At 42.5% G+C, this 15,720-nt stretch overlaps 1 protein-coding gene across 3 annotated transcripts in view; it reads left to right on the top strand.

The window, feature by feature from the left end:
* sdk1b (sidekick cell adhesion molecule 1b) overlaps window positions 1-15,720 on the top strand; it is a 410,315-nt gene that overhangs the window by 129,381 nt on the left and 265,214 nt on the right. For all 3 annotated transcript variants that reach the window (XM_028444442.1, XM_028444434.1, XM_028444426.1), the window contains exon 2: window positions 15,483-15,639. In XM_028444442.1, the coding sequence (XP_028300243.1) occupies window positions 15,483-15,639 (157 nt within the window). The remainder of the gene's footprint in view (window positions 1-15,482; window positions 15,640-15,720) is intronic.

Below are 15,720 nucleotides of genomic sequence, written 5' to 3'. Positions count from 1 at the left end.
ACATCATTTCTGCAGGAGAGGTCAAGATGGACCCCCAGAAGGTGACCGCTGTCAAGGACTGGCCCACTCCGGAAAACCGTAAGCAACTGCAACGCTTTCTTGGTTTTGCTAACTTCTACAGACGTTTTATCAGGAACTATAGCCGGATAGCTGCACCCTCGACTTCGCTCACCTCCATCAAGAGGACTTTTGTTTGGACACCCGAGGCAGATCAAGCCTTCCAAGATCTGAAAGATCGGTTTGTATCCGCTCCCATCCTCACGCAGGTCGATTCCCAACTTCAGTTCATTGTGGAGGTTGATGCTTCTGACACAGGGGTGGGGGCGGTTCTCTCTCAACGTTCTCCCTCAGATCAAAAGTTGCATCCATGTGCTTTCTTCTCTCGGCGTTTGTCACCCGCAGAGAGGAATTATGACGTCGGCGATCGGGAGTTACTGGCGGTGAAGATGGCATTGGAGGAATGGCGCCATTGGCTGGAGGGAGCAGAACAACCCTTCATAGTCTGGACAGATCACAGGAATCTGGAGTACATTCGTTCTGCCAAACGTCTAAATGCCTGCTAGGCCCGCTGGACACTCTTTTTTGGACATTTTAAGTTCTTCCTTACCTATCGACCCGGATCCAGGAATGTCAAGCCTGATGCTCTGTCCCGCCAGTTCGCAGTCCCGGACTCGCCAGGTGAGCCAGAACACATTCTTCCCAAATCATGTATAGTTGGATCCTTGGTCTGGGAGATTGAATCCCAAGTTCGGAGAGCTCAGGAGCAACATCCGGACCCTGGCGGGGGTCCTCCTGATCGCCTGTTTGTCCCAGTTCCTGTTCGTCCCCAGGTGCTTTTATGGGCTCATTCCTCCCGTCTGACCTGCCACCCCGGAGCCACTCGGACGTTGGAAGTGTTAAGGCAAAGGTTCTGGTGGCCATCCATGGAAAAGGATACTCGTGAGTTTGTGGCTGCATGTACCGTCTGTTCCACTAATAAGACCCCAAATCAGCCCAGTTCCGGTTATCTCCAACCCCTGCCTATTCCACATCGCCCTTGGTCGCATATAGCAGTTGACTTTGTTACCGGACTCCCTCCATCTCATGGTAACACTGCTAACCCCTCTGCCTGGAGCAGTCTCTTACCATGGATTGAATATGCCCATAACTCTTTGTTCAATGCCTCCTCAGGTCTGTCTCCGTTTCAGTGCTCTGTGGGTTACCAACCACCATTGTTTCCCTCCCAAGAACGGGAGATTGCAATCCCCTCGCTTCAGTCCATCCTACGCAGATGTGAGCGTACCTGGAAAAGAGCCAGAATTTCGCTGCTGAAGGCTTCACGGAGGATGGAGGAGCAAGCCAACCGTTGTCGATCTCCCGCTCCTGTCTACTCCCCTGGACAAAAGGTTTGGCTTAGGGCTAAGGATCTTCCGCTTAAGGTGGAATCCAAAAAACTGGCTCCCAGGTTTGTGGGTCCCTTTATTATCCTACATTCCACGTCTCCCAGGTTAGACTGGTTAAGGAGAGCCTGCTGGCCCCCCCTGTCCATCCCCCTCCTCCACCCAGGATGGTGGACGGTGGTCCCGTCTATTCGGTGCGTCGCCTGTTGGATGTCCGGTGACGTGGTCGTGGGTTGCAGTATTTGGTGGACTGGGCAGGGTATGGTCCGGAGGAGCGGAGCTGGGTACCCCGGCGTTTTATTGTGGATCCTGCCCTTGTCCGGGATTTTCGCCGGCGGCATCCTGACCGGTTGCTTTGTGCACCTGGAGGTGCACGTAGGAGGGGGGGTACTGTCACGCCCTCTGGCTCGGAAGCCAGGTAGTGCGGTCTCTGTTCCCTCTAGGTGGGTGGCAGCTTGGCAGGCGGATTGTCTTCCAATCAGCTGATGAAGTGCACCTGGGTCTGATCTTCTCCACTGAATTAAGCTTCACTCTGGACTTCAGTTCCTCGTCGGACTGTAAAGCTGAATCGTCAGTGTCTGACCTCCAAAATCAGTCTGTTTGTATATTTGTTGCCAATACTTATCGTTATCTTTATTTCTTCAGTTGGAACTCTGTACACCCTGGCCTCCAAACCCTCCTCTACCCTCTGTGGACAAGAACTGGACAAACTCCGGATTTCATTCCCCTCTGCCCCCCTGCAAACTCCCTGGATCCCTACACCAGAACTTCCGCAGCTTCACCACTCACCCTCCATCACCCCGTCAGCAATCCACCTGCCACTGCCATCCGCCAAACTTCCTTTCCCTCACACTCTGCTGCACCCCAGTTAAGCTTTTTATTCAGTTGTTACTTTTCGCTCATTGAAGTTGTTTTTTGTTAGGATATTTTAGTGTAGTATAGCATTTGTTTTGTTTCCGTTTGCTTTTGTATTTTGCTGGTTGTTTATTAAAACTTATTTTATGCAATTTTGAGTCGTGTCTTGTTGACCTGCACCTGAGTCTCACCATTCGTAACAAGCCCTTAAGAAAAACCTGATGATCGTGATAGCATAAACAAAGCATCAAATTATTGAATTATTATTATTACAGTCAGTGGTTTAAAAATGTACACTTTTTTTAACAGCCAGGTGCACGATATGAACATGTTGCACCACTTTTGTCTTTTTCTCTCACATGTGAGTGAGATCTGTATCTTATCATTCTGGATTATTTTGGGGCAGGAGCCTGGATGCACTTCACAGTCTTGTATTGTTGTTACAGATATTTGTTGATATGCGTTCTGCTTTAACCTTTTACAATAACTTTTTTTTAGCATTCTCTACACATAGCTTTACAGCTCTGCAGACACTAACAGACAAACACTTGTCTTCTGTCCCAGTTGGTGGGAGAGATGCAGTTGAGAGATGGGTTTGTTTCAGGGGCAGACGGGTCGGGAAAAATTAGTAAAACTACTTATTTAGCACAGAAAAAGATTCTTTTTTTTCGATCTCAGTAAATCTTGATGAACGTGAGTCACACGTGTGTATCTGTCGCCCTGCGGCTGTTTTGTGACGATAGTATGGTAATTGTTTCCCCACAGTGTTCAAAACTCAAGACTGATATGTTTGCCATGTGTGATTGTTCCCCGCTTCCTTGTAATTTCACAATTGAGACGTAAATATCCATGTAAATGAGGTCTTTCAGAATAAAAAAAAAGCATTGCACATTAAACAGGCATAATTAAAATGTGTACTTGCTGTTTAGAAGTTGAAGTTTTTCTATTGTGGTGGATGTGCATGGTTTTTTTGTGAGCGAAAGATGCTCTCACTGGGAGGCCCTGACCCTTTTACCTCCTCCTCTCTTTGTTAAGAGATTGGAGCTGACAGCTGTTTTTACGTCCTGACATGCGTGTGCAGCATCCGCGCAGATGTGCCTCGCAGTGTCACCCACTTCTTAAATGTCACTGATCATAGTCTCTTCCACCTGATTACACTAAACGGTCCCCTACAATACCACCTCTTCACTAGACCCCCTTCTGCGCTAAATCCTTTATGCACCATTTATGTACACCCCCTAAACCTCTCCTGTCCCCTGAAACACATCACTGTAACGTCTCCATAACAAACATAAAACCTCTCAGACGTGCATACTCCAGTGGACACACTTATTCTGAGTTCTGATGAGTTCATACACCACTTGTGCCAAAACAAATTTTTGTGCGCTTGTCATCATATTGTTCAAATAAAGCACTACCATTTCTACTTAATGTCCCGTAGTGACACGTGTATACACAAGCTTACTGAGTAAAACACACAATAAACAGACAAATGTGCAAAGCAGAAGGGCAATGTTGAAAATACAATAGCGAAAAATATTATTTTTTTGTTCTCTTTTGCAATTTGACACATTCCCAAATATTATTTGGAAATGATATAGGATCGGCCATTTACCTCATGGAGACTCTCAGTCACTACGAGTGGAAACTGTGTTTGTCTTTGATGAGTTAGGAACTCTGATTGAGGCCATTTGATACTCAGATGTGTGTAAGAAGAAATAAAAAAAAACATAAAACCAACAGCAAATTAGGCATGGATGTATTGCTTTGATCAGAGTAGCTTTCAATCTCTTTTCCCAACTGAATATCAAAGTAACTATGGGAGAAAAGTATCCCTCAGTAAGGACTAGTTATCAAACACACACACACACTCACAAACATGCACGCTTAAAGGTTAGATGATCTCTTCTTCTTTCTTGGTTATTGACGTGCTGCAATCAACTTGAATAGGTGCATATCGCCACCCACTGTACTGGAGTGTGTAAACTCAACAGAACTCCCCCTGAATCTAGGTTAGGTGTTGACCCTGACATACTAACTTATGTATTAGCCATTAACTAACTTTAGTCCATGTCAGTTTATCATGGCACTAAAACACCTGCAGCAACCTATGCTGTTGACTAGAAATAGTAACTGGTATATTTTCAGTTAGCTTTATAATGTTAACGTTACATACAATATGTGACCGTTTGGCTCTCAAAAGAGAGCACAAAAAACGACCATGCTCAGGGGCCTCATTTATAAACGCTGTGTACGAACAAAAGAAACCGTTGATAACCAGCGTTTGGGACTTATAAAAAACAAACATGGCGAGATAATATTCCGCACCTCAACAGCAGGTCTGACCCTGCCGTACGCACAAAATCATGAGAAATGGGAAACTCTGTCCTTAACAGGAGACAAATGACATTAAAGACAGCTCTGCAAAATACTGTATACATTTCTGTGAAATAATTAAACATTGCACATTTCACAACACATCACACAACACGGATATTTTTGCAAAAACGAAGGAGGAAATAATTATATTGATGCCCCAGGGAGTGAGTGACGTGTGCGCGCATAAAAATACGGTTTTATATTAATAATTGTAACTAAAATCACATGAACATTGTGCAAAACTGCTGATCAATTGGTTGCAACACATGTAGCTGTTATAAAAAGGGATGCACTCACAATGCGTAAAGACGCACAGTAGCTTATCTGGCACTACTGGAGGACTTGGCGTACGGGAGACTCCGGAAGGAGAGGATCTTTAGACACCAGCAAGACCCCCTTGAGGACGAGGTGCTGCGGGGGGAGGGAGGACAAAGTGTTGCGGAGGCCCCAGCCTCACTCATCCCGGCCACAGCATCACCGACCATTAAACACTCTGGGACTGATGAAAAATATGGTTTTACTTGAAATTAAATATTGTGAATTACATATAGCTCCAAAGGTGTTTTACTTCATGTTCATTTTTATTATTTCAAACAAGGAAATACAATTTAATCCCATGCTTCTCGCGTATATGTGCATCTGTGTCCCCCTCAGCCTTTGTTATAACACCGAGGTATTCCCCAATGATTCTCCAGCTTTTTTGTCTGTGAGGCTGAGCTCCGGTGCGCCCTGTTGCACAGACTCTTTTCTTATGGAGAGTGATACACATTTTGTCCTCTGCTTTTATGTCTGACCATTTCCTTTTCACCTCATTCACAGTGTGACGCTCTGAGACAACGCAACACAACGCAATCTGCCTTTCTGGCATTCGTGATGTGCATTGTCACCAAATTATGCTCTCCTGGGTGTGTCCACCTCAACAATTAATACCTCCACCTCGATTGAGTGAAATTTGTTTTATTTGCTTGTTTTCCCCCTCAGTCTACCATGAAATTCGTATTAGTGCATTAAAGGTGTTCACCGGAGCAAGGTGTTTCCTCACGTGCGACAACTTTTGAGTATATTGTCATTTATATCGTTTATAAGTTTGACAGTTTTTTTTTTTTTTTTTTTTTTTTTTTTTCCTTGTCTGCACATGCTGTTGAAGGTTAACACTACAAGAAGTGCAATCTTTTAACAGCAATGCATATTTTATTATTGCAATGAAATAAATGAATTTATTTCATTGCATAATTGTGACCATCACCAGCCCTCCCTAGGGAAGGGTAAATACTTTATTAAAGGGCGGATGTAAAAAAGAGAGGGCAGTGTTACACCAGGGTGAGGGGGGTGGGGGGGGGGGGAGTTAACAGGGAGGAGGGATACAAGATAGGAAAACGAATGGGTGGGGAATAGTCAATAAGTTTCAAGTGATGCGATGTGAAATTGTGGTTGTGTATATTGTGCTTATTGTTGTGTTATCAAGCCAGTCTGGTGACCAGTGTGCGGCTTAGGAATAATGGTGGTGGCTGTGAGCAGAGGAGGAAGTGAGTGGAAATTCCATAAAACAGGTATTTGGGAACAACGTGTCTATGGTTGAGCCCAGTATGAGTGTTATCCCACAGCCCAAGGCCAGTGCGTCCATGACAAATATGATTCCAAGAACCGCTACTGCAAAACCCATGAGCCGCCCCCGGGCCCAAAGAAGCAGTCGGGCCAGCAGAAAGAGCGGGAAATCTAGGGGCCCCCGACGACCACCCCACGGCCAAGCAGCCCCCCGAACGCCCCCAAGATCCCAAGCCGAGAGGCAGCCATTGCCCCCCCATACACACCCGAGAAGGCCCCAAGGAGCCAAGGACCCAGCGCACCACGCCACCGATCCCAGCCCCCAACCCCCAAGGCCCCCCAGCCCCCCCACCCCCCCACCACCACCCACACCCCCGCGCCCAGCCCCCCGAGGGGAGGGTCCTGAGAACTCCCCGCCCGAGACCCCAGCGGAGGAGCCGAAGCCCACGCCCAGCAGACGACCAGAGCCACGCCGAACGGGCAGCCGGCGGGCACCCGCCGGCGAGCCCAGAGCCAGAAGGGACCCGACCCCAGGCCAGGAGGACCCGGAACGGATGCAGCACCAGGAGCAGCCCGCCCAGGGCGGACGACCACACCCCAAGCCGCATAAGGCACCAGGGGGTTTGACAGTTTTTTTGCGTATGCACTTCCTGGTTTTTAGCGCACGCCAGCTGAAGTGAGTCACAGTTTTATAAGTTTTATAAATGAAGCCCTAGCTGTCTAAGAAAGATTGACTTCATTGTATTTTTACAAATATTGTATATGCAAGCAAGTTACCAGACCCAATAAGTTTGACAAGCATTTAGGCAAACTTACAAATCCCTGAAGTTTCAGACCTTTCGTCACTTGCGGGGCAGCCATGTTGGATGGAATTTTCTGAAAACATCACTGAGGGCAGAACCTTGACATCACCTGAAAATTACATGTTTTCAGGTGGAGGTAAAATCTGGTTAACCTTGCCTGCAAGATGGATTCTCCTGGTGTTCACAAACACCAGAATACATCTTGTGCTGTTCCCGCCTTTGCCTTTCAAATCTGAACTGAAACGGTGCGAACCAATCATGAGGCAGTGTTGTGGTTTAGGGCGGTATAACTGACGCATGCACAGTTGCAGGGAGAGGAGCTAGCTGGGCTACCGCTATTAGCATATCTTCAAATCAAAATATAAAGATGTTGACGCAGGAGGATGGTTAAGGTGCCCTTAACTCACATACTCGTGTTGCAAGAATGGCAAAAGTCACTCAAAGACATAATGACCACAGCATTACTATCCCAAAAGAACATTTTCACCAGAGGAGCCTTGTTGTTGTTGTAGCAGCGTCGCTGCATCATAATTTGTTATCGTGTGACTGGCTTAAACAAATCATGGTGGACAGGTGCTTTGCCCAATCAGCTTCAAGCATTCTGTTCTTGTCCTTCCCTGGTTCTGAAAGGATTCACCAGACACAGACCCAGATCGATGTGGAGAACTTGAGTTAGAGGGAGGGCTACACATCAATCTGGCTCTTGCCAGGTTAAAATGTGGTTTCTCCACCATAAAAAAAACATTATTCTTTGTTTCAGATCTTTACTCTGAACACGTTAAAAATCCACTCATAATCCTTCCTCTCGCCACTTTCAGTGTCAGTCCAATTACTAGCTTTTAAATGCTTGTTGAAACACGCACATGCAAAGTTATTTGATTAGAAAGTAGTAGAAGTCATTTTCACCTCATAATAAGGTAGACCATTTTTATCACAGAGAGACAAATATAGCTGTGGTTTATTAAAAAAAAAAAAAAACACACACACACACAAAAGAGACTGTTTAGTTCACCTATCAAGTGTGTGTAGGTTTGTGAATGTGTGTCAGAGAGTGGAAGCGGGGAAAAAAAAACATCAGCCCATCTGTATTCATAGGCTATAGCCAGTTCTGGCTGCCCTGTCTCACTGTGGGGGTTCAGCTCTATGAAGATAAAGTGATGTTTCAGGAGTGAGTGACCCTAATACTGACCTCTCTCACACACATTCAATAATTAAGCAGACAGCAATGAATTCCCTGCTCAACCTGTCCCATGCACCCTCATTCTCTCAAGCACACACACCACAGGGTTTCCAATGCATACATGAAAAGCAACTTGGACTATCTAACTGCCTTTATTTCCCAGTAAAATTCAAATCTTGAATATCAAACAAAGCAATATTTTCGGTCAATCACTCTGATTTGATGTGAAAACAATTTCTTGACACTTTACTTGACAATAATGAATACAGCATATAGTAAGATTATACATGTCCATTTCTAAAGGACAAGTCATTCAGAGGCTTAATTTCTATCACACAGACTAAGAACAGACATTTTGAGAGACTTACGGGGTTACGGGAAGGACAGGAAGATTGCTGTGCATTTGAACAGAAACCGGGCTCTCTTCTGTCCGTCAGTCCTCTATCACAGAGCTCATCTCTTTGGCAATTTGAATTCTACCTGGAATCTGCCTAAGCAGCTTCATAAGACTGGCCCGAGAGTGGAGACATGCTTGAGATACATTGAAAAAATAGTGGGTTTGTTTGTGTGTGTGTGTAGATGTATACGCGCATGTGCACTTTGGCTTTCCTGTCAAATTTGAAGGCCAGTGTCTTTGTTGGGCAACAGTTGTCCAGGAGACGAAAGGAAGGAGACCTTGAGGTGACACACGCTTTGACAGAGATTGACTGAGGGGCAACAAGAGATGTAGGGAGGAAGCAGCGGGTTCTGTTAGACAGACAGGTGGCCTGGTATTTCAGAAGGCGAGGAGGACAGACAGGTAGACTGTTGGGAACAGCCTGACAACTTGGAAATTGAGTGACAGAGAGACAGTCAGTAGAGATGAGCAAGAGAGGCAACATTAGAGAGTAAAACAACCTGGACGCTGACCTTAAGTGTCTCTCAGATCTGATTTTCTCTCCCTACATGCTAGTACTGAGCCTTTTTATTTGGAAATAAACGGAATGGGGAATTCAAGGGATGGGTAAGGAGGTGTGAACAATAACTGTAGCACAAAGCCATTGAATCAAGGAGTAGATAATTGAAATGAATGAAGCCTCCCTATGTGCACATTAGCCATTGTAAGTGAAGTAAGGGTGCAACGATTAGTCAACATTGTCGACAAAAATTGATAACAGAATTATTCACCGACAAATGTATTTGTCGACGATTGTCGGTTACGTCATCACCGTCTTCTTCAAGCTGTGGACGGAGCTGAACATTGTTTGTTCATGAGGAGTGGCTCATCTCACTGTCTATATATCTGTGCTCAGAGCTGTACGCATGTTGTGATTAGAGGGAGATTGATCGTCAAAAACCTTCCCACTATTGCGGTTATTATGTTCTTTTTATTTATTTTTTTAGAATGTAATTTCTTTATAAACGAGGAAATAAATAAATAATATCCAATAAGACCCTGATAAACGGGAATTAGCGGGTTTGAAGATGGATGGATGGATAAGACTAATGCAGTGACCCATATGCAACATGTTTCATAAAATATCCGTCCATGAGCTCTTTGAGTCAGCAGCTATTGTAGCTTTTTTTTTAATGTGTAAATTCTATTACTGACGCAGATTCTAGTGTTGGTGTATTCAATTTAATTTGTGTTTGAAAGAAACCTGTTTGCACTTTAAGTTGGGAATTGTTTTATTTATTTATTGTTTTTATTTGTCGTAATTTGACCCAAGCCAAATTTAAAAGATTGTAGCATTATAGAGCAAATAATTGTCATCCGTTTAGTCGATTAATTGTTTCAATAATCGATGACTAGTCGACTATTAAAATAGTTGTTAGTTGCAGCCCTAATGTGAAGTTGAAGTTTCATGTTAAAAGGACAATTGGAGGAACCTAAATGTGACTACAGTACATGTGTTACTGTATTTGGACTGTGCTTCTTGTGTACTGTATATTCATTACTTTCTCATCATCCATGCTATGCATTGACATTTCTTGCAATCAATCAACAATCAGGTAACAGAAAGTGTTTTGATATTTTTTTAAAAAATCTGAAGATTAAAGTTAAACAAAAGGTTGATCGAATTATTCAGAATTTAAAAACGAGTGCAATTACCTCCATAGATAGAAATTTAGATAAATAATTTAATAGATAATACATAGAATTACAGAGGAAAAAAACTGGACTGGTTTGATATATATACATTTTCTTTATTTAAAGCTTATTACAGTGTTCAAATCTATTAAAGTAAAAGAAAATGTAATACATTATTGAGGCACTTGGAGAGCGCCGACCTCCGCCAAGTACAGCACAAGTACTAGGCGGGACATACACACAATGCACTTCCCTACCACTACTGCATTACCCATAAGCCACCGCGCTTATTGATGAGCCACCGTGCTTAAAGAATATAGCACGTCGCTACACTAACTTTTCCAGTGGTGGCACTTTTTTTTTTTTTTTTTGTGCGGGGGTTGGGGGAAGGTCCTGGTTGCAGAATCCTACTGCTGCTCAGTGCAGTAGTGGATTCACTGCTGATTCTAATGAGCAGCAGTGAATCCTGGTTGCCTTTATTTTCATGCACACGGAGCTCTTCTTCTCTCCTTAATGGCATCTACGAAACAGCAGAGTGGGACCAAAAACATAGCTTCTTCGTTTAATTTTTTTTTAGTTAATGTATTTGAAAGGCTACAAAAAGTAACTTGAATTTGATAACACATGATCATGTGGTCAACACATGCTAATTGCTCATTTCTTGCCACACATAAATCATGCATAGTTAACCGGCACATTGGAGGTTAAATGAATCTGTTCCCACACAATTAAAATCTCTTTTTTCTTCCAGAATAGTGTTTTTGTTGGTTTAGTTATCTTACAGGGATTTAAAACTTAAGGTTAGCCACAGGTGCAGGAAAGTTGATGGTCTATAGATGTTGCAGGAGGTGAAGTAGGAAGGTGCTGAGTCATTGCACAATGAGATTTATTTTAGGTTAACAAATTGTTATATCTTGATATTATTTGTCATTAATCATTAATAGCCTCTGTAAAAAAAAATAACTTTATTTCTTTTTTTTTCTAAAGCTATATAAGGAGTATAAAGAGTCAAAAAGCCACATGAGGCTCCAGAGCTGCAGGTTGCAGATCCCTGCCCTGGGAGAACCACAGCTGAACATCTGGCCTGGCATCATAGTCCATCAGTTCTGGTCCCTCATTGCTGATTCTGATGAGTGTGTACGTTCTATCGCTGCATTCGGCTTGTTCTTCCTTTTTACTGCTGCTCTCAATGTGACCGTGCACTGTCACTGAAGGGCTCGTTATGTCTGGCTCTGTTCGCGGATTGCGCGCGCACTCCAAAGGAGCGCATTGGTGTTTATACTCCTCACCCACAGCTCGGAGCGAGAGAGAGAGAGGTGCACTCTGTGCGACGTGAAGAAGCGCTCAGCCACTCCGTCCAAAATAAGGTCACCATACGCACTTGCACAGATGCAACCAGATAAAATTTTCACTTGCACACACTGAAAAAATAGTCGCATATGCGACCAATTTGGTTGCAGTGTCGAGTACTGTATAGAATATATGCATTTCCTGAAGAAAATGCAAGTGAGGATGCAGGTGCTGGCCCACACTGCATTAGCTTAGAATTAGCCTAGTGTTTGCAATAACCTAGCAATTGCATTAGCCTAGTGTTAGCATTTGCATTAGAATAAGGCATATCTTACCACAGTAAGCATAAATTTTTCTCGTTTTTTCAGTCTCCTCTGGAATGTTTGTTCTTGGGAGCTTGCAGGGTGAAGGTGGGGGAGGAGAGCCGGGTCTCTTGGCCATATATATATATACATAATTTTTTTTCTTCTTTTGGTAGCCAGAACATCACCAAAATGTAATCACCTGTTCCTTGTCCCATTTATCAATTTTCTTGAAAATTTCTCTCAAATCCGTTCATAACTTTTCAAGTTATATAGCTAACAGACAGACAAACGCAGGGTAGTAAAACATAACCTTTTGCTCTGCACTTCACACACAGCGGCGCTTCATACTTGGCGGAGGTAATAATTTTAAAACTTTCTATAGAAAAAATAAAGCACAATAGTTTTATTTTAGTTTCTAATAAAAATGGTTGTGCATTTTTGAAGCACAGCCAAAAATCTAAAAGTTTTTCTGACTGCAACTCTCAACCCAAACGTAACTTATCAGACATGCTATGACAAAATAATATGTGATACATTAATGATTACTGTTTTAAATGCCAGGGAAATTTTAATTGATGTCCCTGGCCACGTCGTCAGAGAAGAGGATCTGTTCCAAACATACTTTATTTCACATGATTTCGTTGGCATTAACAGTAATTCCACCCAATAGAAATCCTAAGTCATAATGAACATGATTAGAATTTATTTGCTTATACTTTGGTTTAAAATCAACGTTGGTGTATGTAGTATTTTTTGTCAGTCAAGAACCAATTAACCTTTGTTTAATGCAAGGACATTCAATATTCGAAATGTCTTTTACAACTTTACTTCTAGTGACTTAAAGTTTCTCCTTTGGCCTCCAACAATCCACTGAAGGAGTGTCTCAAACATGCATGAAAGCTCCCACTATCCCAACAATGTCCCTACTTTCAAGCCCATAGAGGAGCACACACACGGTGTCTGCTTTGATGGCCATTGTAGTACAGAGCCAAAATTCTTCTAAATAAATCCTTAAACACACACACAGATGCACACGTGCACACACACAAATCCTTCTTAGATGGAAAATTTCCCCCTGGCACGCAGAGCGGTCACCTATCAATTTAAAGGAGAGGGAGTTGGTGAAACAGTGTGAAGAGGGGAAGAGAAAGTGGTGGCCCTGAGATGTCCACCGAGAATAAGGAATAGGGGATGAAGCAAAGCTAGTGAAGCTGAAGGCAGAGGACTTCAAGAAGTACAGAACCATGGAAGGGAGCAAAGAGGTCTTTTATGGACAGCATAAGTACGAAAGAGAGTGATAGAAGGTCATGGACCTGTTTTTATATTGTGCATCCAAATTATATTTTTTCCCTAACTTTTGGATGCGTAAATGATTGAAATTACAATGCAGCACATACCCTGCAATGGACCCCAAGGTACACTGACTGATACACAGATGGCTTTCTCTTTATCTAGCCAAGTCTGAAGACCCAGCCAAGAGTTAGTGACTAAATGACACTTTTATGTTAAGTAGCTTCAGCCAAGTTACTCAGCAAATGCACCTTACTAGACCAGACAAGTGAACTCAGATGTGACTTATGATTACATCCAGAAGAAGACCGATTTGTTAAAAACTTTTGATAGGAACTGTACATATTCGTACAGTATGCAGAAAAGCAAAGACAATTACTCATCCTGGAACATGTTTATCGTTTGTTGGGTGCAAATTGCCAAGACTTAGACTTTATTTTTTCCCCTATAAAGCTTTTCTTTGTCACACTTTCTAGCTTTATGTATTTTTTGGAAGATCCTCAGAAATTGTTTTAGTCTTTATTATTTATTATATCTGTCTGCTGTTCACACATTTAGTCATTACAGCTCTTGTCTGAATATGTGTTTGACAACACCTTGGAAAGAAGCTGCTTTTTCCATGCACCAAAATTGTGGAATGAAGGGTAGAAAATTATGACTCCCTGTTTGAAGATTGTGGGTTTTACCGAGGCTCAAAACCTCCCCATCTCTGTTTCAGAATATACCCATTTTTTTTAATTGCTGCCTCCATTTACCCATTTTCATTTCCTTTCCGTTTCATTTGCTTTCCCTAATCAGATGTCATTAAAGGCCATTAAACTTCCCAAAATTGTGCCAAACATGCTTAATACGTTTAAATGAGTTAACTTTGGTTATTAGTTTCATTTTTATATACTACAGCACTGGGCAGAAATTATGTGCTGAAATCCCACAAGATTAATTTTGTCATTTGCTAAACTTGGTAGACATTAGGCCACCTGTTTTACACCGAAAAATTTCATGGAAATGCGTGATTATATTTCAGAAGCTGTCGTTGAGGGTTTAGTCCGTATCATAGAGCTATTTCTATTTTAGGAGGTGAATTCCATTCGACCTGTGGGTATACTCTCCCTTCTATCCTTTGTAGGTAGTAAAAATAGTCATGTTTATGTTACTCATATACGTTTTACAGTTACAGATAAAGTGCAGTAAAACTAAACAGAAATGGAAATGTAATAAAAAGACAAAGGTTTGTTATTGACACTCCATTGGTGACAGATCTGCATCGACTCTGAATGAAGTTGTATTTCAAAATACTTTCAATTCTCTCACATTACACTTGTGTGTCACTTAAGTGAGGAATCCTCTCATCTTGCTGAGCACTTTTAAATCATGTGTAACCTGCTCTCCTTGAACACATCTCCTTCATGTTCAGTGTCATCCTCCAACATTCGAAAGCGGCCGTGAAGTAATGATGAAGAGTTTGACCTTTGCCCTCATACTCAACTTGAAGTGCAGAACTTTGCCATTTGATATGCTTGAAGTACCGCAAGCATCACATGACAGATGCTTTGAGCTGAGCCAAAATATGTAGTCAAGTTACGGTACATCTCTTCGGGGTGTAAATGTGATACGACTGCTGCTTTTCTAGACCAGTGATGCACATCAGTGCTGGGAGCAGGAAGTGGTAAAGCTGTGGTGCACATCGCTGTGCACATGTTCCTATGGGCTGCCATGCTTGATTGCATAAAAGAAAAAGACAGGAGTGTTTTGTCCTTGATCCTTTTCTTTGCACGTATTTGCATTCAGTTAATAGTTGTTTATTGCATAGCTGTACAGCTAATTTCATGCTGTAATCCCTTTAATTTACATTGTGAATTTTATTGAATAATAAATTCCAGTATTGACTATTAAAAATATATGCATGGCCAAAATCAATTTCTTTATTTCTCTAGAAATGTTTTGGTAGACCTTTGAAGCGGATAAAACATTAGAGACCATTGAATTACTTTGATAAGATGGATGGAAAAAGGGCTTTCCAGACATTTATGATTAAATACAGCTGATAGATGCTCCACAATTTCTCTTTTTTGTTGCTGCACTAATGCCAATTGCTTTTATCATACCAGAAAATCAGTTTATCTATCTCATTTGATATTTGCTAAACGACAGCTATTAACATTACTGTGGAATAGGCCGTTCCCTGTCTGAAGTATATGCAATACATTCTGAAAATATGATTATGGCTGTGTTTTTTTTTCTAGCCACGCTGCACAAATGACAATATGTATTGGAAAGGAATATTTTTTTTGGCTTCTGAAATGTTCAGCACTGTCTACATATGACAAATGTAAAATACCAACAACAAAATAACAAATATTCTCTTTGTGTTTGTCTTTGTGGCAGAAGTGGCTCCCTACCTGCGGGGAGATGGACTGGGCCAGCAGGTGGTTTTGGAGGGGAATCGACTGGTGCTGACCTGTCTGGCTGGAGGCAGCTGGCCTCTCCAGTACCAATGGACTCTCAACAACAGCAACATCACTGACTGGACACAACAGTACAGGTCAGTCAGCTCTGCTTCGCTGGTAATTGCTCACCAGCTATTTCATTTGTCTGTTTGTTTTCCACAACATCCTATCAGCCT

The sequence above is a fragment of the Gouania willdenowi genome, chromosome 1, assembly GCF_900634775.1.
Source record: "Gouania willdenowi chromosome 1, fGouWil2.1, whole genome shotgun sequence".
NCBI lineage: Eukaryota > Metazoa > Chordata > Actinopteri > Blenniiformes > Gobiesocidae > Gouania > Gouania willdenowi.
The sequence above is the reverse complement of the archived record's forward strand: the minus strand, read 5'-3'. Positions and strand labels throughout refer to the sequence as shown.